At 44.5% G+C, this 23089-nt stretch overlaps 1 protein-coding gene across 1 annotated transcript; it reads left to right on the top strand.

Moving 5' to 3' along the window:
* The first annotated feature begins 15789 nt into the window (after positions 1-15789).
* Rab29 (RAB29, member RAS oncogene family) lies at positions 15790-22610 on the top strand. Its single transcript, XM_057769972.1, has 5 exons — positions 15790-16353; positions 18615-18686; positions 19802-19983; positions 20866-20987; positions 21256-22610. The coding sequence occupies exons 1-5, from the start codon at positions 16230-16232 to the stop codon at positions 21368-21370; spliced, it is 615 nt and encodes a 204-aa protein (XP_057625955.1). The 5' UTR covers positions 15790-16229; the 3' UTR covers positions 21371-22610.
* Positions 22611-23089: the final 479 nt, after the last annotated feature.

Below are 23089 nucleotides of genomic sequence, written 5' to 3'. Positions count from 1 at the left end.
TGTATTTTGCTATGTTATAGCTAAAAATCCCTTAAAGGATTTTATGCTAAATTTTACAAATGGCTCTTCCAAGGAAGAACTGCACATATGGCTAATAATTAATAAAAAGAAAATATGGAGCGTACCAAGGCTCCTTGAAAGCAACTTATAACGGTTACACATAGCAACTTATAACAGTTGCACACAGATCCTGATGAAAACGGATCTAGCAAGATGACATCAAGCTGACCTTTACTAAGGCAAGGTAAAAAAGGCCCTTGCAATGCATTATAAAAAAACCCGACCTATATATATTTGGGGTCGAGGATATGTTTATGCTTTTTTCACAGAAAGAAAATATAAAAGCTAAACCTGATGTCGTGGCTGCAGACACCCCACAGAGGACTTCCCGGAGGAGATTGGAGAGGAATGCTTGGTCCGGTCGGTCTTCTCTGCCCCCAAGGAGGAGTGCCTGATAACAGAACCTGCTACGCCACTCTGCAGGACATCATGCTGCCTTTAGAGAGTCCAGGGAGACGGCTGAGATAATTGCCAGGATGTGCTTCAGATAGCTGACTCCAGCTCACCTCACCCAGGAAGCCCACCTGCCCTGAAGCACAAACGTTGAACTGCTTCTGCAGTCTGCATTCTGTTTGCTTTGCAGCTGAGGTGTAGACTAAACATCAGACTGTTTTAAACTTTGGGACACAAAAAACTCATTTTAATTAAAATATTAACCCCTCTTTACTTAAGAAGGGGGAAGATTGGGGTTTTGACTATTGCTCAGAGACTGGAACTGGTGATATTTGATAACAAAAATGTCTGTCATTGTATGTATTCTTACTGGAATTGACCTAATGATGTTTGTAACTGCTTATAGATGTTGGAAAAGGTTTGACACATGCTGTAAAGTGTTTGGGTTTAATGCATATGTTAAAAAATTTTAGATTTTGATCCCCTTTACACTGCCCTAATTGTTGGCAGGCAACACTCGTAATCTTATTGTGGAGTAGGCATTTAGGAAGGAGGATATACCTTAGGCCAGACTAAAAGGTGAATACTGGGTTTGGAAAACGCCCTTTCTTCTTGTCTGGAAGATGGAGCTATTGGTGCCAAAGTTATATTATTATATCTTTTATTTGAGGAGCTCCTCGTAGACTTTTCATTAATGACAAATGCAGGGGCCCAATGACGGGAGTTAGTGTGGACCCTCGCCTGAACAGCACACCATACAGAGGTTGTAGAAACCGGCTCAACATGGCATGGTGCCAGGCACGAGGATTGCCCTCCACATGGCCTAAGACAGGGTGCCCTGTGGTCAAAGACCTGCTTACTTTAGGTCTTGCTAGATACCTTTTATTTGAGGACCTCCAAGGAACTAATGCTACTCATAAGGCACCCCTCTGTTCCCAGGAGAGGTAAATTGCTCCACCATCCGGGAGGAGGGTCCCTTCCTTGTCCCAGTCCCTTCTCATTTAGATCTGACACCAGGGTTAGACTCTGACCTGGTACCCTCCACTTGATAGATGCCTGCTTTTATAAAAGGAAGGGGGATATGTCAGGAGCCGTGTCCCCCCAAAATTTACAGGAAGCACCGCCGTGAGGAGTTTTTGCAGAGGGCTTCACTTCTCAATTGTAGTGAGAATAGTCTTATTGACCAAGCCTATCTCACACCCAAATTAACTGTTAATAGAGAGTTATCTGTTAACGGAACCTGCCTCACATTCCAAACTATCTAGAGAACTAGGTGGGTCACCTTGTGACTTCCCGACCAAGGAATCTTGACCTGACCCATCGTAACCTCTTGGACGTGAGGGGCGTGGACCACGTGGCAAGACCCCGTGCCCCAGCCCCCTAAGCTACTCATCCAGGGGCTATATAAGCTATAACCATGACTCTAATAAACGGAGGCTTTGACAAAATAAGCTTAGCCTCCTGCCTCTCATCAGCCCTTGCCTTTCAGGTGGTGCCTCTCCGTGACCCTGGAATAACTGGCCAGCCAGGCGGGTTACAAACCCTAGACAGAGTAACCCGTCGAGGCGGCTACACTTTTTCTTTCCAAAATCTACGAAAACACTGGGCCTGGGGGTGTAGTTCGGTTGCTACAGTGCTTGACTTCCAGGTAAGAAACCCTGCACGGGTTTGACCTTCAACACTACAAATAACAGAAAAATGATCAGGAGAGCCCAGGCTGTCTATAGAACTGCAGAAGACACAGTTCTGGGTCTGCTGGGCCTTTAGTTGGGTCACGTCACATGTTCCAACACAGTTTTCCACCCTGTTTCTAGGACCATGGTAGATCTCCAAGGTCTGGATATTTGAAATCAAACTTCTAAGCTCTTAGGCAATTGCCTGGCACAAGGTCATTTCTTTGGCAAGTGTTGGTTGAGTGCATACTGTAGGCGTCACCAATAGTTGCCTGGCAGTAACAACATACTAAAATGCATGCCACATCCTCTGAGGAAGGCACTTGCCAAAAATGTCTTTCCGGTTTTATTAATCTTGAGGAAACAATCGGACAATCCAGAATATGAGACTTTCTATCAAGCAATGAACCGGACTAGACTGGTTTGTTTTTAGACACAGAATTTGGCTTTGTAACCCAGGCTGCTGGCTTTCTCTTTGGAAAGAAAGGCAGTGCTATTTGAGTATGAGAGAGAGACAGAGAGAGAGAGAGACAGAGAGACACAGAGAGAGAGACAGAGAAAGAGAGAGAGAGAGAGACAGAGAGAGAGACAGAGAAGCTGGGCAGAGACAAGTGAATCTCTGTAAATTCGAGTCCTGCCTATGTGGTGAGTTCCAGGCCAGCCAAAGCTACATAGTGAGACCTTGTCTGAAAAAATGGGGGGGGGGGGTTACAATTTCTCTAATGACAAGAGACTGTGTATGTCTCTGATAGTCAGGTTTGTGTGCTGTGATAAAAATAAATAAATAAATAAAACTGACATAAGAATTTCAAAGAGGAGAGACTTTATTTGCCGTGGAGGCAGGGGCATGGAGATGCAGAGCATCTGACGCCATGGAGGCCAGGAAACAAAGAAAACATGCATGTGCTCCAGACCTCCCATTCTCCCCCCTTTGCTCTGCCCTGGCCTCCACCTGGGGGATGATGCCGCCCCCACATACATCATGGTTCTCTCCCCTTAGTCCTCTCTGGAATGCTCTCACAGACACACCACGGTTTGATCTTCAACACTACAGATAACAACAAAACCATGATCAGGAGAGCCCAGGCTGTCTATATACCTGCAGGAGACATGCAGCTCCCTCTGAGTCTGCTGGGCCATTTGTTGGGTCACCTCACGTGTTCCAACACAGTTTTCCACCCTGTTTCTAGGACAGTGGTAGGATCTCCACGGTCTGGGTGTTTGAACTAAGACTCCTAAATCTTAGGCAATTGCCTGGTACAAGGTCATTTCTCTGGCACGCGTTGGTTTGGCAAGGTGTGTGCTTTACTGATTGTCTGGGCATGTCTCAGGCCAATCAAATTCTATACCAGAGCTTAGGGGGTAGATGTAGAAGAACCAATTTATTTTATTTTGTATTATGATTTATTTATTTCCCATACAAGTGGGTTTAATCCCTAGCACTGCAAATAAATAAAGCAAAACATGATCACAGGAGCTTTATGCCTATAGAAGACCACAGCCTCCCCCTTCTCTGGGCGTGTACTTTTCCTCTGGGTTGCTGGATCATTCACGGGATCACTGGATCACCTTATATGCTATATAAGTGTTTATATATGCACATGTATGTACATGTATGTTTATTTTACATAAGCAGTTCAGGTCACCTGGGCTGCTATATGAGACCTTGTCTCAAGAAATAAACACAAAAACACAAGCCGGGCGATGGTGGCACACATCTTTAATCCCAGCACTCGGGAGGCAGAGGCAGGCGGATCTTTGAGTTCAAGACCAACCTGGTCTACAAGAGCTAGTTCCAAAAAAAAAAAGAAGAGGGAAAGAAAGAAAGAAACACAACACACTGGCTACTTGTATGTTAAATAATTATCATCACACAATTAAATGACCAAAAGTCAAATGGAATGGCAAGGACCAAGGTAGAAACTAACTGGGTCAGTGAGATGGCTCAGTGAGTAAAGATGTTTTCAAATCCAGCCTAATGACCTGAATTTGATTTCTGGCACTCAGACGGTGGAAAGAAACACTGACTCCCCAGAGTTGACCTCTGATCGCCACACACCATGACACACACTCAGCTACATATACATGCACGTACACATACACAAAAAAAAATTAAAATATGACCTAACCTTTAAAATACCTGTGTTGTCCCATACAGTAGCTACTAGCCAAAGTTTTTTTTTTTTTTAATTTTTCGAGACAGGGTTTCTCCATAGCTTTTGGTTCCTGTCCTGGAACTAGCTCTTCTAGACCAGCTGGCCTCGAACTCACAGAGATCTGCCTGCCTCTGCCTCCCGAGTGCTGGGATTAAAGGCATGCACCACCACCGCCCAGCCTTAGCCAAAGATAGTTAAGAGGTACATTGGGAGCCAGGCAATGGTGGCACATGCCTTTAATCCCTGCCATGGAGAAGCAGAGGCAGGTGGATCTCTATGAGTTCAATGCCAGCCTGGTCTACAGCGGAAGTTCCAGGACAGGCTCCAAAGCTACACAGAAAAACTCTGTCTCACCAGGCCTTTAATCTCAGCACTTGGGAGGCACAGGCAGGCTGATCTCTGTAAGTTCGAGGCTAGCTTCTATAAGCTAGGTCTATAAGAGCTAGTTCCTGGACAGGCTCCAAAGCCACAGTCTCCAAAGCTACAGAGAAACCCTGTTTCAACACCCCCCCAAAAAAGAAAGAAAGGAAGGAAGGAAGGAAGGAAGGAAGGAAGGAAGGAAGGAAGGAAGGAAGGAAGGAAAGAAAGAAAGAAAGAAAGAAAGAAAGAAAGAAAGAAAGAAAGAAAGAAAGAGAAAGAAAGACCCTGACTCCAAAATCAAAAAACAAAACAACAATCAAAAAAGATAGGTTTGGGGCTGGAGAGATGGCTCAGTGGTTGAGAGCACTGACTGCTATTCCAGAGGTCCTGAGTTCAATTCCCAGCAACCACATGGTGGCTTACAGCCATCTATAATGAGACCTGGCGCCCCCTTCTGGCTTGTGGGCACACATGGAAGGAATGCTGTATACATAATAAATAAATAAATATTTAAAAAAAAAAAAAAGATAGGTTTGGGGCTGGAGAGGTAGCTCAGTGGTTAAGAGCACTGGCTGCTTTTTCAGTGAACCCAAGTTCAATTCCCAATAGTCACAAGGTGGATCACACTTGGCTGTGACCCAGTTCTAGGGGAACCATCTGTCTTCTGTTCTTTGTAGGCACTGCATGCATGTAGCACACAGACTTTCAAGCAAACACTAATATGAATAAAATAAAAATAAATTTTGAAAAAAGTGGCTAGGTAGTTGATGAAATGTTTTTTAAATTTATTATATTTTAATTAAGTAAGTAGCAAAACATGGCTACCTAGTCCTGTATTGAGCTCAGCATAGTCTTAGACTATAAGAAACTTAGGAGAACAAAGATGTAGTTCCCAGAATGCTTGCCTAATGTGCATGAGGTTCTGAGTTTCGTGTCATCACTGCAAAAAGGAGAAACAGAGGCAGAGACACAGGGAGACAAGCCCTGACTACAGATAATAACCAAATGTCATACATGAGCTTACACTGAATTGTGGATCAGAGGTGGGGAGAAATGGGGAAAAAAAGGATTTGGAGGCCTATAAAGAAGGAGAAAGTCATACTATTAGATGACACTATTACATTGAAATTAATTTTCCTTAAGGTGTAATTTACTTGGTTCTGTAGGAAGTTCCAGAGAGGTTATAAAGGTGGGAACTGGTACCATTGTGTCCACAATCAGGAAGCAGAGAACAAGGAAGGCCGGTGCTTAGCTTGCTGTCTGCTTTGTACTTAGTCTGGGACCCCAGTCCATAGCATGGTGGTGTGGGAGGTCCTTCTGTTTGTGTGTTGCTTTTCTTGGTGAATGAATAAAGAAACTGCCTTGGTCTGTTGATAGGGCAGAACTTTGATAGGCGGGGAAGATGGAACTGAATGCTGGGAGAAATATGGGCAGAGTCAGAGAGAGAAGTTATGGAGCCACCAGAGTCAGACATGACAAATCTTTGCCAGTAAGCCACTGCCACGTGGCAATACACAGATTAATAGAAATAGGTTAAATTAAGACATAAGAGTTAGCCAATAAGAAGCTAGAGCTAAAGGGCCAAGCAGTGTTTTAATTAATAGAGTTTCTGTGTGATTATTTTGATTCTGGGCAGCCGGGATGAACAATCCAGCCCTCATCCAAGAGAATGGTGTCACCTACAGGTAATGAGGGTCTTCCTACCTAACTTAATCTAATGTGGAAACTCCCTCAAGATGTGTCTACAAGTCTGTTCCTGGTGGGCCAGGGGAGGGGTCCCTGCAAGTTCACAGTAGGTGGTAGGCGGGGAAACGCACCTGGAGAGGCAAGAAGGGGAAGTGTTCAGCCCAACTTATTTGGTTCTGGGTCAAAGTTCTAGAGAGTCTAGCAACAGGCAATTGCATGTTGCCAGCATATTTAAACACAGGACACTTTGGGAAAGTTTCCAGAGAACAATCATTACAATTCCAGATGCATAATAAAGCTTAAGGTTTGACTGTGTAGAAACGCCTTTACAAAGTGTATGTGACCATGAAGATGGGTTCTATAGCTTAGGATCTGGTGTGGTCTCTAAAAAAGATAACAGAGATCAGCAGGCCGTAAGTGTACGTGACATCTCCTCTAAGGATGGGCTCTATTAACTAAAGATAAAAGCCTAGGGCTGGAGATCTGGGATAAACATTCTGGGGGACTTGGGTGAGGTCTGGCTCTACAGATAGCAAAGGTCACTAGGTCAGTGACAATATCTACTCCATTTTCTGGGTTGAAGACGGGTATTTATTTCCTCCATTACGGAGACACCCCTGCGTTGGTAACATTCCTGGTCTCTTGGATGTTTATCGGCTAGCAGGAGGGCCTCTTGCCCTATGCATGTTCCCATGGTGAGTCTACATTCTATAAAGTTGACAGTCAAGACTAGCCATCATAATCGATAAGCTCACTGAAAGAGCAAAGTGGTGTGAATGTTTTCTTCTGCAAGCTCAAAATTTTTCAGAGTAAAAGATGAGAAGCAAAAGTGAAAAATGAGGAAGGCAGACATCCATCAAAGAGTAGCGGTGACCATGAAAAGTGACCACTGTTCCTGGCTTCTAAACTCTGTTCCCAAACTGTGTGAGTAATTCAGATTTCCAGATTGTTTTTTTTTTTTTGTTTTTTTTTTTTTTTGGTGGGGGGTTGTTTGTTTGTTTGAGGCTTTTCTTTTTTGTTCTTTCGGTTTGTTTTTTGAGACAGGGTTTCTCTGTGTAACAGCCCTGGTTGTCCTGGAACTCACTTTATAGACCAGACCAGGCTGGCCTTGAACTCATAGAGATCCGTCCACCTGCCTCTGCCTCCCAAGTGCTGGAACTAAAGGTGTGCACTACCACCATCTGGCTCAGATTTCCAGACTCTAAATGCATTTTCCTGCCTCCTGCTTATACCTCTTTCCCTGAGAAAATGCAATCAGAATGACAATTTAGTAAGATGGAAAGACACCTATCTCCATGCAAGGAGTAAGATTACTTCTTTCCCATTTCGTTATTGGTTTTGGTTTCTTGGGACAAGATGTCTGAGGGTAGCCTCAAACTCATTATCTAGATAAAGTTTACTTTGAACTTCTGACCTTTTTAAAGTTTGTTTTTCTTATGCCTATAAGTGTTTTGCCTGCATATATGTATGTGAGCTGTGTGTGTGTGGTGCCAGTAGAGGCCAGAAGAGGGCGTCAGTGTCTCTAGCCATACCACCAATGAAAGCATCTGATCTCATCAGAAGAGGCCATTGGATCCCTGGAACCACAGTGAGTTTGTGAGCTGCTATTTGGGTGCTAGGAACGGAACTTGGGTCCTCTGTGAGCATAGGAGGTGCTGCGATTGTAACCACTAAGCTATCTCTCCAGCCTCGAATTTTTGACTTCTGATTCTCCTGCCTTTGTCTCCTAAATGGTGAGATTATAGGCAAAGCCTGGCCTTTGATCACTCAGGCAGAAATTCTGTGACTTAGGGAAGCAGCAGACTTGTACATCTCCCCTCTTAAATCTTAACTCCCCACCTTTCTGATTTAAGAATCTACAATAAGTTCCTCGTCCAGATGCCCTGGGTCAAATACAAACCTTTGAAATTCTCATTTACTTTGCAACATGCTGTAAGTCAAATAATTACAAACTGTCCTGCCAGAGTCGTACTCTGAGGGGTTCAGGTCCCGAAGAGGAGGTATGGAGTCTGAGTATGTGGGGGGGAGACACATATGACATGATCTGAGGGTTAATCAGGATGACTGCCTGTTCGTTGAAAAAGGAATTCCATGAGTTCAAGGCCAGCCTGGTCTACAGAGTGAGTTCCAAGACAGCCAAGGCGGTTACACCGAGGAACTGTCTCAAAAAACAACAAGAAAAAGGAATGAAAGAAAAAAAATACACCTTTTATGCTCTCTAGTTGCACAGGAGATTAAGTGGAAGAAAGGGGTTTGTAAATTGTGTAGTTTGAGGTGAGGGATTGAGGAAGCTAGCCCTGACCTTGACAAGTTAGGCACCAGTCACGTGTTAAAGGAAGGGCCACAAATTCCTCTCGCCAGGGATAAGAATGACTCCTTTTTTAGCCAGCAGGAGCTTTCTTCAAGTCACTGATAGAATGGGGACTTTTGTCTAAATGCCTGACCTTGGGGAAAGGACTTTCTTGGGGGGCCAGACTCTCCATTATAGAATATTACAGTTTTTGGTATGGCTTAGTTTATCCAAATAGCTAAAGCTTAAAGTGAGCAAGACAAAGGTAGACAAATATTACTGCGAACCTGAGTAGACCTTAGGAATTTATAAATCTTGATTATCAAATATACCTTATTTATCAAACAAATCTTATCAAATATGCCTTACTTATCAAGCGCATGTTACTTATCTGAATTTTCGAACAGTTCAGGGTTACCTTGTGTGGAAGCAGGCAGTTATCGCAATTTATGGCTTCATGTGATGGGGATTTTTTTTCCCAAAGGATTATTCTGTTTAGAGAGGCTGCCATTTTATCCATTTTTATCCTTTAAAGCCCAAACAAAACTTCCCAAAGGGAAAGGCATAAGGGAACTCTCATAACGCATCATGAGAAGCATTAAAAACGAAAGAAAGGGATGCTGGAGAACTGGGATCTGCAAAGCAGAAATGCAGGAATGTTGTCAATCAGCAGCGGTAGCCATGTGATCCACGCCCCTGTCATATGATATGTGTGTGTGTGTGTGTGTGTGTGTGTGTGGTTTTTCAAGACATGGTTTCTCTGTAGCTTTGGAGTCTGTCCTGGCACTCGCTCTGTAGACCAGGCTGGCCTTGAACTCACAGAGATCCATCTGCTTCTGCCTCCCGAGTGCTGAGATTAAAGGCGTGCACCACCACCGCCCAGCCTCAGAAATATATATATTCTTGAATACCTTATTATTTTTATGTGTATGTGTGTTTTGCCTGCATGTGTGCGCACCACCTGCATACAGTGCCTGCAAGACCATTGTGGAGTTACAGATGGTTGTGAGGCACACAATGGTTTTGAGTCACCAATGCAGGTGCTGGGACTTAAACCTGGGTCCTCTGGAGGAGCAGCCAGGCGCTCTTAACTGCTGAGTCATTTCTGCACCACCACTTCCAATTTGTTACATAATTAAGTAACCAAATGCCAAACAGAATGGCAATGACATAAGTACAAGATAAGGGCTGCCCTAAGAAGGGACAAGTTCATGATGAGATGACTCTTCAATCGGTTTTCAAGCCCCATTCCTCAATTTAGAATCTGGTATGGGAATCATGTAGGTAATTTACAGAATAAGAAGCCTTCTTACTGAAGAACCTAGATGATTCCTAAGCATGCTAAAATTTAAAACTTCCTTTTTGGAGGGGAGTGAGGGTATTCACGACAGTTTCTCTGTGTAGCCCTGGCTGTCCTGGAACTCTTTCTGTAGACCAGGCTCTGCAAACACAGCAATCCGCCTGCCTCTGCCTCCCCCAAATGCTGGGATTAAAATCCTGCACCACCACCACCTAGGTAAATCCAAGGCTTTCAAAGTGTAGGAAGATTTAGCTGTGTAGAGAAAAACATGAATGTTTTATTAGGTGAAACTTCCTAGGTAAATATACAAAATCAAAATTGGAGCTGGGTTGTTAGAGGCTGAGACTGTGGCTTCATGGTAGTGCTTGCTTACTGTACAGAAGGCTCCAGGTTCAATCCAACAGACTGACTTGAAAGGTGAAACCCTGAGGGGTGTGGGATGAGCCGTCTGGCCTTCTGTGGTAGTTTAGGTTTGTAATCCCAGCGTTTGGAGACTGGAGCATAGGATTGCTGTGAGTTCCTGATTCGTCCAGGGCTGCATAACAGGGTACTTTAAAAAATGAAGGAGAAGGAGAAGAGGACATAAAAGACAAAAAATTGGGAGGAGGGCAATTCCCACTTAAGACCATACTAGATAAAGTTGATAAGTTGATTAAGAGGGTGGACCATGTGCATAGAAGACTTTGAGTATTTATGGGATGATTGGTCAGTTTGGGAAAGATAGTCAGTAGACAATGAAGAAACAATGATGTTTTGGAGAAGCTTCATGGGATGAATTAAAGAGCAAACAAACAAACTATTGCACAGCAAGTCCTCAGATCCTGGAGACCGGTGAACAGGTCAGTGGAGCGCTCCCGTGTGGGCAAGACGCATCCGCTCTACAGGCCTTAGCTCTGTGTGAATTCTGCTAATCAGCTGTACCACTGGAGTTTCCAACAATAGCTCTGGCTCTATCTGGGAGCTCAGTTTGTATAAAGGCTAATTAACAAAAAGTAAAGCATAGAAATGCTAAGACATTTACATGAGCAAGAGCGTGAAGGCCAAAGAAATGATAAGTGATGCTGTATTCATTTTAGACCAAGGACAGTGCACATTTGGGGAGGGATGATGGGCTGAGTGGATATCTAGGCAGAGGTGTTGTATTCTAGTGGTGTCTTATGAAGGAGCGGATAGACGCTGGGAGAAAGGAAGTTATTGCAAAATTTGTGTACTAAGGCTCACTGTCATCCTAGTGGCCAGACTCCAGAGATCAAGGCTATCTTCCAGCCTTGACTTGGAAGGACAGCCCTCCAGAAAGAATCCGAAACAGACCAACGCAAACCAAATTAGGAAAAACCCAGGTTTAATGTGTAAAACGTTCCCAGATGATTTTCCGGCCCCAAAGAGAGAAGACAGGGAAGAGAGACGGAAAAACAACATGTCTTTTTTTTTTCTGGGATGCAGTTTAAATACCCTGTGGGAGTGGTCTTGAGCATCTCTGGGGGAGGAGCCGCGTTTGGCAGCCTTTCTGAGATGAGGCAGGGTTTGGGGAGAGAAAGATGGGGGAGGGGGACTGAGGTGGAGCTTCTACCAGAACAGTATCCCCAATGGGTTGAATTGGGGTTGCTTACAGAGCATGAGTGAACTTAGTTACAGGAGCACGGGCAATTTACCAGTGGCTACACCACTGAAGAAAAAAAAAGCCTTTTGTTAGGTGTGGTGGTGCATGCCTGGCTTTAATCCCAGCACTCAGGAGTAGGAGGCAGATCTCCCTTAGTGCAAGGTTAGTCTGGTCTACACAGAGCATTCCAGGACAGCCAGAGCTACATAACGAGAGGCCCAGTCACAAACAAACAAATTGCCTCTTCCCTGACACCATTAATTGCCAATTCCTCAGGGAATGGAGGGTTTCCTAAGTCCCTCCCTGCTCCGTGACAGATTGATGACGAGCCCAGTCTCTGAAGGTCTTATGCAGAGGGTCACGCTGCTGTTCATGTGTTCATGGACACAATAGCCAGAAGACAGAATTACACAACACCCCACCTACCTCTTCCTTTGGTTTTACATTCTTCCTAGTGTTTCTTCCACAATGTTCCCCGAGCTTTGGGTGGGGTAAGATGGGCATTCCCATATTAGGGCTGAGTCACTTCTTCTCAGCACTTTGACCAGTTAGGGGATCTCTGCATCAGATCTTTAATGACTACCAGAAGAAGCTTCTCATGCCAATACTGACAGCACTCATCTATGGGAATAAATATAAACACTAAGAAGGCTGTTTGACGGGCACAACTCACCCATTTAACAAAAACAGTAGTAGCTTCCCAACTAGGTCTTAGGTCTCCCCAGCCACAGGCTTTTGAAGAAGTTTACAGAAAGGGACGTGAATACTCTATTAGGAAGCTGGCCTTAAATCCAATTAAAAAATATTTTAGGAGGTGGGGTAGAGAGATGGAGAGATGACTCAATATTTAAGCATGTTGCCCTTCCAAAGGATCCAGGTTCGATTCCCAGCACACACCTGAAGGCTCATAACCATCTATAACATAGTCCTAGGGGATTCTGTGCCTTCTTCTGGCTTCTGTGGGCACCAGCACACACATGATACACAGACATACATGCAGGCAAAACACTCATATACATAACATTAAACACAAGTTAAAAAATGATAATAATAAATATGAAAGTGATTGGCTCTCCCCTCCATAGTCACCCCGATAGTGCGCCACTGGACACTTCTTGCTGGCAAGTTGAGTGTAGCACACATACAGGGTTCGCCATCAATGGCCACCTGCCTCCAGCAGCCTGCGTAGCCCCGCCTAGCAGAGAAGCTTCCGGTTCAGTTGCTGCCTGATTTCTCTGTGCATTGCAATCAAAGCAAGCGGTGTCTTCACAAATGGGGTCCTACCGTCTAGTTCTGCTAATCAATCAATAATCTGTACTGGTTTGAATTCCCAGAGGCATCCCTGAGAAACATTTTTAAGAATCAGGATGTGGTGATTGATTTTTGAAAAGGAGGGATTGAGGTAAATGAACATAGATAAAAAGAATTAATAATGCTCAAAATATGAAGGCTGCGTGGAGGAGAGAAATGATGAGGCTGAGAAAGGAGCTATTTTTGCAGTGATGTCTAAGAGGAAGGAAGGCTGTGATGGATTTGCCCAAGTGGAGATACCTTTCTTTCTCAATACTGAACAGAACGGTTTGGAGATAAACAACAAATAAAGTTGTTAAGTTTCAAACCAGAGACAAACAAGGTGCTATTTAACATATCAAAGCAGACCTGACTGCCAGGTTATTTCTCCCAGCATCCCTCAGTCCCTACCAGTTACAGGATACAGCTGGCTTAACCCAACCTCTTACCCGGAATTCTCCAGCCCAGAGACTTGGCTGTCCTTCCCCCAGAGGCTCTTCCCTATATAATCCAGACATTTTGGTTACCCTCCCTTAATGGACATTTGACCTCCTGGCTGCTGCACCTGGTTCCCCTCTCTCCCCTCTCCCTTCTCATCCTCCTCTCCCCACATGGCCCAGTTCAGTCTGATCATGTCTCCTTTGGGCTCTCCCAGATGTCCCTACCTCTGGCCATGCTTCTCCCACATATCCATAATAAACTTTCTGCTCCCCCATGCCTAGGAGCAGCCATGTTATTTCCTTTCTCTTTTATTTCTTCTTTTCATTCAGAAGTGAAGACAGATATATTTGAAGCCAAGAGAAATATGCTTTTCTCTTAATATAGAATAATCAACCCAGAGACCAAGAGTTAATTAATCCTTAGGAAATACTTAAAGGGGATAGGATGGAGAGATCTGTTGGAGGAGGGCCACTTGTTGGTTCCCAACTAACACTGCTTGGCCCATTAACTCTACACACACACACACACACACACACATATAACCCATCTCCATTAATCTGTGTATCACCATGTGGCAGTGGCTTACTCGGTAAAGTTCTGGTGTCTGGTGTCTATCACCAGGGGGCTACACGGCTTCTCCTTGCTCTGCCCTTCTTTTTCCCAGTGTTCAGTTTAGTTTTCTCTGCCTAGCTAAGTTCTGCCCTGCTATAGGTCCAAAGTAGTTTCTTTATTCATACAGAGGGAAATCCCACATTAGGGATCCATGCAGAGAATTTTAAAAAGTGACATGGGAGTGAAAAAAAGAGGGAACAGCATCACAGAAGCCACATGGCAATAAATGTCAAAGGGTGTTGAACTATGCCAAAGCCATGGGAACTGAGAACATGCAATCCTTTAAATGTGAGTGAAGGAGAGAAGACTGGCAAAGCCGGTGATTAGAACAGGAAAACGTCGATGTATGTGGGGGGGGGGGGATGTTGCCATGAAAGGTATTAATTTGTATACTAACTCTAAGTTTTTTTTTTTTTTTTTTTTTGTTTTTTGTTTTTTTTTGTTTTTTCGGGACAGGGTTTCTCTGTGGTTTTGGAGCCTGTCCTGGAACTAGCTCTTGTAGACCAGGCTGGTCTCGAACTCACAGAGATCCACCTGCCTCTGCCTCCCGAGTGCTGGGATTAAAGGCGTGCGCCACCACCGCCCGGCTAAGTTTTTATTTTTTACAAAGCGGGGGGAAGGGAGGGAATGGTGGAAGAAACTTGCCACCCCCACCCCACATTGGGCACGGTGTATACTCTTGGGAAAGGGGAAGAAGCAGAGACAGAGGCAAGGGGATCAGGAGCTCAAAGTCAGGCTTGACTACAGAGATTTTGTCAAAAGAAAAAAGAAAAGAAGAAGAGGGTTGGGGATATGCCTGGGTTTAATCCCCAAAACTATAAAACTGGGTGTGGCTACAGAAGAATCACAAATGTAAGGTTATATGTAGGTAGTTGAGGCCAATTTCTACCAGTCACAAATCCTATCTAAGGCAGGACAGAAAAATTACAGGGAGGAAAGTTAAAAATATTTGCCAATCATTTTATGATTATTCAGAAACAAAAGTAGCAACAAAAGGAAATGACCTTGTGTTCAAATAATATTCGTGGCTGCTGTAAGAAATGTGGAAGTCTGAATGAGGAACTGTCTCTTGCTTATTCTGTATTGCTATTGCTATAGCATCCAATGCCCACGAATTTGCTTGTTATTGGTCATAAAGAAAACACATTTACAAGGTTCGAGATTTGACTGTGTCGTTGAGATAACAAGAAATGGACTCCACTTGGGACATGAGGGATGATGCTTAGTCTTTTATTAATGGCGTGGTTTATTTTAGTGTCATAAAACGTTAAAAATGTGATAAAAACCATCTGGAAACCTTTAAAATATGATTTTAAAACATTAGGGGAAAGATTTAGACAGGCGAGATCATGATCTGTGTAGTTCAGGCTTCCCCCCTCTCACACACACACAGACACACACACACACACAGACACAACCACACACACCAAGCTGTTTCAAAAAACGCCTTGCAGCCAGGCGGTGGTGGCGCACACCTTTAATACCAGCACTCAGGGAGGCAGAGGAAGGCGGATCTCTGGGAGTTCGAGGCCAGCCTGGTCTACAAGAGCTAGTTCCGGGACAGAGAAACCCTGCCTCGAAAAAACCAAAAAAAAAAAAAAAAACCGCCTTGCCTCCTGTCTCCCGGGAGAGGAAGGGGTGGGGAATCCTGGCAGATGATGACCTTGGGTTTTTTTTTTTTTTGATCCTCTTATCTCCATCTCCCCAAGGCAAAGATTACAAGCCTGCGCCACCACGCCGAATTTTAGAATTGTTTTAAAATAGATTTCTGAATGTTTTAAAGTTTTAAAACTTTATGTATGGTTGCGCAAGATAGCTATGAAACTACATTTCCCAAGAGTCCACTCGGCAACTCTCCACACTCTCCCGGCCTTTTCACCAAAAGGTACACTGGGAAATGTAGTGCTCCCAGCAGCAGGGCACACAAGGCTGGCGAAGGAAGACGGGAAGTGCGCCGCCAGTGGCAGTACAGGGACCGGACAAGGACTCTGCACACCCCCAATTTGGTGTGTGCGGTCAGAGAAGGGCCCAGGTCCTCTGTACCTAGCGGGTGGAGCAAGGTGCCAGTAGGGTTCACGCGCGGGCGAGCTGCTTGGAGGTCTCTGACGGGAAGGTGCCAACCGCAGGGGGTCGAGCTCGTACCCGCCCCACCCTGGCTGCGGCAGCGCGGGGAGGAAGCGCGCAGAGGCCGAGTGCAGAAGTTTCCTTTTCTGAACAGCTTCAGCTAGACAGGGTGGGAATGCATGACTTCAGTCGGAAGAAAACTCGGGGGGAGCCCAAGGGCTCAAAATAAGCGACTTCCCGAAAAATCAACATAAAAAAAAAAAAAAAAAAAAAAAAAAAAAACCTCCTCTCCCCACCGCTAGCCATGGGCAGCCGAGATCACTTGTTCAAAGTGCTGGTGGTGGGGGACGCCGCCGTGGGCAAGACGTCACTGGTCCAGCGCTACTCCCAGGACAGCTTCAGCAAGCACTACAAGTCCACCGTGGGAGGTGAGAGGCCGCGGGCGGCTGGGAGCAGCGTCGGGGCTTGCAGCGGGTAGTCGGGTAGTCGCTGGGTACTGGGGTCGTCTCTAGGGGGGTTCTCAACCTACGCTGTCTGCCTGCAACGATCAGGCCAAAGCATACAGGTGAGAGATGGAGAAGGTGGAGGGGTCTGAGTAGGGCTGTTCATAGCAGCCAGCTGTACTCTCCTGAAGCCAGGAGCTTCCCCGAGCAATTAATTAACTTCTCCAATGAGCAGAGGTAGCTGAGCCGGGGTTCAAGTGCGGGCTGGGGAGGGTTGCTCTGTTTCTCACCGGCTTGGGACTGTGCTGAGGAGCAGAGCCCAGGAGTTAGGCAGTCAGAAGGGCCAGATGTGGCGAAGATTGGGGAACAGATTCTAGTTAGGACTGATGAGCCCTTTGGGTTGCTCTAATAAAGATAATTCATGGACTTTGTGGGAAATGTGAGGAATTTAAGAAAAAATGTGAACTACACCCCGAGTGGCCTATCTTCCTTCCCTTCTTCTCTAACGCTGGGGAAGGGAGGGGAGGACAGAAAGAAACACCAAAAGTTAATTAATTTCTTTCCTAGTGTGGCCTTTGAACTTAATTGAAGGGAACCACCTCACCCCCCATCCCCACCCCCACAGCACTACAAGTAGAAGGTAGTTAATGAAGGTGCTGATGTGAAAGAGTAACCTAAATTAAAAACTAAAATTTTTATTTAAAGCTTGTACCAATATAGATTTTGAAAGTGTGCACCAGTGTTCATATGAAAGTTGTTTTTATTTTTTTTATTTTATTTTTTTATTTTTATTTATTTATTTATTTATTTTGGTTTTTTCGAGACAGGGTTTCTCTGTGGTTTTGGAGCCTGTCCTGGAACTAGCTCTTGTAGACCAGGCTGGTCTCGAACTCACAGAGATCCGCCTGCCTCTGCCTCCCAAGTGCTGGGATTAAAGGTGTGCGCCACCACCGCCCGGCGAAAGTTGTTTTTAATTAGCTATTTACTTTTAAATGAAAACTTCAAAGGGTATTTGGCAAAGGACAGGAGAGATGACTCAGTGGATAACAGTGCTTTATGCCAAGCTTGACTGCCTGAGCTGAGTCCCCAACCCCACAAGAGGGACAGGGAAGAGACCCCCAAAGTTGTCCTCTGATCTCCATGGGAGCACTGTGGCATGAGCAGGCACACAGACAGACAGACAGATAGACACACACACACATATAAAACATTTTAATTTTCCAAAAGTATCTGGCAAAATTAAGGGCTTACTTAACATTTCAAAGACTGCATTTTCCTACAATATGAATATAATTGACTCTGTAAAATTTGGGTTTGCTGGTTTGTCTCCCAGTGTTTATTATTATAAATTCTCCCAGGTTTTTACTTCTGTCGCAGATGAAGGATATATTTCCAAACTGAAATTACTCTGTTTCTCTCCTTGACAACTAGCTTTTCAAGCACAGTATGGCTTTCTGTACCTTTAATTCCACGCTCAGGAAGATAAGTGAGTGCTAGCCTGCACTACCAACTCAGGAGGTTCTACTGACCGGCTGGCAGATTCCCGCATAGCTCTTATACCTCCTCCTCTGGAACCTTTTCAGTTATCCAATTCCTGCCTGACGTAATTACCAACGTCTTACGGATGACATAGAGTCTTTTGTTGTGTTTTCTCGTTATACTATTTGCTCAGACACCAACAGTGAAGTTGAATGTAGAAGATACAAAAACAAAAATTGTTTAACTTAACTCATTTCCTTTGTCTCCCTCACCTTTTCCCTGAGAAAAACCCCTAAAAACTTCCAGAAACCATCTAACCTAAGAAGAAGAATTATTCCCATAACATTTCATATTCCTAGCCATGGGATAATTGGTATCAAATAACTTGATCTGATAGAGACGAAATCCCTGAATCCTTTGAGTGTGAATTGTGTCCCACGCTTACCCGCCATGTGGACTCCTCTCCCGCAACTGAAGGCTTAAGCCTAAATGGAGTTTTAAGATTCAGGGGTTGTCTTTGTGTATTTAATCTGATCTTATCCCTGGATTAAAAAAATAGTTTTTGTGTGTATGCATGAACACGTATATCATGGCATACATGTAGAAGTCAGAGGATGGTTTGTAAGGTTTAGGTTATGGGCACTGAACTTGGGTTGACAGACTTGGCAAAAGTCTTTTTAGCATACCCACAGAACCATCTCCCTGGCCTACCCCTGGATTTGTTTAAAGGCAGACTTAATTAAAGTATAATATGTGTATATTTTCAGTGGATTTTGCGCTGAAGGTTCTCCAGTGGTCTGACTCAGAGATGGTGCGGCTTCAACTTTGGGATATTGCAGGTAAAATGGGAAGACCAGATGGGAACAAGGGAAGAAACTATTTAGCCAGTAAACTGCCTGGGGTCGGGTGGAGGTAGGGTGGCCATGGTATGGCAAAACTGACACCTTTTTTTTTTCCTCCTTGAAGCTACAAGTTTGAGCTTCTCTGAGCTTTTGAGATGATTTTGGCAGCAGATTGCCCCAAAGACAAAGATGCCCCACCATCTCCGTGTGGGTGGAGATGATGTTAAGGTGGCAGATTGTCCCATGGTGGATATTCCCCTGGTAGGCGGATGAGCTCCCCTGGTAGGAGGGTGGGCTCTAGATCTTCAGCTGACTTTAGTGAGAAGCAAGATCTCCAGAAAACAAGACAGTGATAATGGTGGATCCTTAGTCTATGCTGTTCTTCAGAGTATTTCTGATTTACTGGTTCACTGACCCTGTCGTGAAAACGCTTCTCTTACTCAGCACCTGACAGATCTGAAGCGCTCAGCCTGATCTTCTTAAAGTTGCACAGATAGTAAGTGGCAGACAGGGATGTGGGTGCTTCAGTTTGGAGACAGAATCTGCAGTGGAAGTGACCGATGTTAGTAACCCTTAATGGGCTAGGCAGGGTCAGAAGGGAAGGGAAGGGACCCTTTTTACCGCGTACAAAAACACCCTGTTGGGCTGAAGAGATGGCTCAGAGGTTAAGAGCATCGCCTGCTCTACCAAAGGTCCTAAGTTCAATTCCCAGCAACCACATGGTGGCTCACAACCATCTGTAATGGGGTCTGGTGCCCTCTTCTGGCCTGCAGGCATAGTCACAGACAGAATATTGTATACATAATAAATAAATAAATAAATATTAAAAAAAAACACCCTGTCCTCCAGTGAAGGGAGAGTAGAGGATACCAGAGAGGGTGCTCACTTTTAGAATCACCCCTTTTTTCCTTTTGGTTTTTTTTTTTTTTTTCGAGATAGAGTTTCTCTGTAGCTTTGGAGCCTGTCCTAGAACTCACTCTGTAGATCAGGCAGGCCTTGAACTCGCAGAGATCCACCTGTCTCTGCCTCTTAAGTGCTAGGATTAAAGGGCCTGTGCCACCACTGCCCAGCCCAGAAACACCTTTTGAGAGCTTTCTCTTCCTTCCCTCCAGGGCAAGAGCGTTTCACCTCAATGACGCGACTATACTATCGAGATGCTTCTGCCTGTGTTATTATGTTTGATGTTACCAATGCCACTACTTTCAGCAACAGCCAAAGATGGAAACAGGATCTGGACAGCAAGCTCACATTGCCCAGTGGAGAGCCAGTGCCCTGCCTGCTCTTGGCCAACAAGGTGTGTGGCCAGTTTAAGTAAATGGCCCCTGGCATCTATCAGTCACTAGAGTAAAGGTATCTAAAAGGCCCTGTGTTTCTGAGCATGTACATCCTGTTTTGTTTTATTTTTTTAAGCTAGAGTCTGTGTAGCCAAGGCTAACCTAAAACTGACAATCCTGCTTCTCTTGCTCAAATGCTATAATTAGTGCCACTGTGCCTGGCCGTCAGCATGCCTGGTTTGCCCCTTTCAAGTTGGCAATCACCTCCATCTTCTTTTTTTTTTTTTTTTTGGTTTTTCGAAACAGGGTTTCTCTGTGGTTTTGGAGCCTGTCCTGGAACTAGCTCTTGTAGACCAGGCTGGTCTCGAACTCACAGAGATCCACCTGCCTCTGCCTCCCGAGGGCTGGGATTAAAGGCGTGCGCCACCACCGCCCGGCTTCCATTTTCTTTTGAAGAGATATTGAGAAAGTGACTTTCTGTTTGTCTCTTTCTTTCTTTCTTTCTTTCTTTCTTTCTTTCTGTCTGTCTGTCTGTCTGTCTTCTTTCTTTCTTTCTCTTTTCTGTGGGGTGTGTTTGGTTTGCATGTATGTCTGTACACCATGTGTGTGCCTGGAGCCCAAGGAGGCCAGAAGACAGTGTCAGGTTGTGTGGGTCTGGAGTTACAGAGCATTGTGAGCTAATATATGGGTGCTGGGAATTGAACCTGGGTCTCTGGGAGAGCAGTCAGTGCTCTTAACTGCTAAGCCAACTCAACTTTCCTGAGAGTGACTCTTGTTTTAAAGGAAGAACCTTGGCTGCAGATTTTAGATGTTGGTGGTCTCAGCCATTGGTTGGAAATTGTTCTAAATGCCCAGTTCCCATGAAGGTTATGGTGTTGCCATTTATGTATTTTCTTTGTCAGAGTGATCTGTCTCCTTGGGCAGTGAGCCGGGACCAGATTGACCGGTTCAGTAAAGAGAACGGTTTCACAGGTTGGACAGAAACGTCAGTCAAGGAGAACAGAAATATTAATGAAGCCATGAGGTGAGTAGCTCTTAGTGTTCTGGGGACAGGCACACAGATTTACCGTGGCTTCATGGGCCCTCTTTTCTGATTTCTAATCAAACAAGTACAGATCAAGCCCCTGGAACGTCAGCCTCCCTAAGATACTTGAGGATGAGGGGTGCTTAAGTCTGGTGTCTTCATGGAGGGCTGCCTGGTGATGAGACAATGCCTGCCGCATCGCCTTCTTCTCCAACTACCTTCTCAGGCTTATTTCTCTCTCTCTTTTTTTTTTTTCTTTTTTTAAAAGAGTCCTCGTTGAAAAGATGATGAACAATTCCAGAGAAGATGTAATGTCTTTGTCCACCCAGGGGAACTACATCAATCTCCAAACCAAGCCCTCCTCTGGCTGGACCTGCTGCTAGTTCTTTTAGGCTTCTTTTCTATCCAGGTCACCGAGTCCACCTCTTCCTGTTGATTGCCCACCCGGCATAAAAGTCTGTTAAGAACATTTGAACTGTCTCTTGCCAACTGCTGCCCAGAAAGGAGGCCCGCCCCCTGGGGCTTGGGAAAGGCCACCTGGGACCCATGTGCATTTTGGTTGCTCTTAGATGTTGTCTCTGAATTACTGTTGGCTCATGTAGTCCAACTAGAGCATCCTGTGTGACCGTGATCATCTCATCCCTCAACTGTGACATGAGTTTATGGGAAGGATTAAAAATTAGCACCGTGTGCTTGTTTGTGTTTGTGGTACCCAGGATGAGACTCAGGGCCTTGCATGTTCTGGGCAAGCACATTGTTGCTGATGCACATCCAAGCCTTAGCATCTGAGTTTGAAAATAATTCCCAGGGTTCACAAGATGGCTCAGTGCATAAACACATTTGTCACCAAGCCAGAAAACCTGAGTTCAGTCCCTGGGGACCACATGTTGGGAGAATTGACTCACACAAGTTTGTCCTGTGACTTAGACACACTCACCATGACACACTCTCGCTCTCACACATACAAAGTAAATAAGTAAATATGAAAAGTATGAATAAAATAATTCTCAAAGACAACTTGTGGTGCATATGCCTAAAATCCTAGTACCTGGGTGGCTGAAGCAGGAGGATTAAATTATACAGGCACAGCTTGGGCCACGTAGTGTAAGATCCCATCTTTAAAAATAATAATCATAATAGCAATATTTCTCTCCAATTTTTGGGGACTTTTTTCTATTTGATGTAGAAAGACACCATGAGTTCAGACTGAGAAGAAATAAGATCAGATGGCCTTTAAGCCAAATTCCATTTTCTTTCAGATTCTTCCTGTATTGGATTTAACATTTCAACATCAGATTCTGGGGTGCAGAAGGAAGGCATTGGACTAGTTTGGGGCTACTGGTGGAAAAACAGGATCACTATATTTTTAAAACTTTTAGTCATAATTAGCTTTACCTTGTCTTGGCTTCAAGAAGTCAAGTTTTGGGCTGAAGAGATGGTTCAGCAGTAAAGAGCTTTCTGCTTCTAGAGAGAAGCTGAGCCTGACACCTAGCAACCACACTGGGAAGCTGACCACCTCCTGTAACCCCAGCTGCAGAGGAATTCATCGTCTCTGGTCTCAGAAAACACCTTTATTCACATGCATATACAGACGTACACATACATACATGACATATACATATCTATACATAATTAAAAATAAATCTAAAAACAAAACAGAGGTAAAGATCATCTTCAGCCAAATTAAAAAAAAAAAGTCAAGCTTTTGGCTGGGAGTAGTGGTATTTGCCTATAATCCCGGCACTTGGAAGGCTAAGGCAGGAGAATTTAAGACCATTCTTAAATTTAAGAGACTATCAAAACAATAAAAAGAGTCTGAGGAAATAGCTCACCTGCTCTTCAATTCCCAGCACCCACATGGTGACTCACAATGGACTGTGACTCCAGTTTATGGTGCTCCCTTCTGGCGTCCTCAGGCATTGCATGTAGTGAGCAGACATACATGCAGGTAAAACACTCATATGCTATGTTCCCATTCCTCCTTTTTAGAATGGCAATCCATAGTCTGTGCCATTCTATGTTGGAAGTATGTAATTTTCGTACTTTTTTGATTTTTCCAGGGGTTACAATTAAGAGACCATTTTGAGCCTCAGAAGCAGAAA

The sequence above is a fragment of the Chionomys nivalis genome, chromosome 5 (assembly GCF_950005125.1).
Source record: "Chionomys nivalis chromosome 5, mChiNiv1.1, whole genome shotgun sequence".
NCBI classification, from domain to species: Eukaryota; Metazoa; Chordata; class Mammalia; order Rodentia; family Cricetidae; genus Chionomys; species Chionomys nivalis.
The sequence above is the reverse complement of the archived record's forward strand: the minus strand, read 5'-3'. Positions and strand labels throughout refer to the sequence as shown.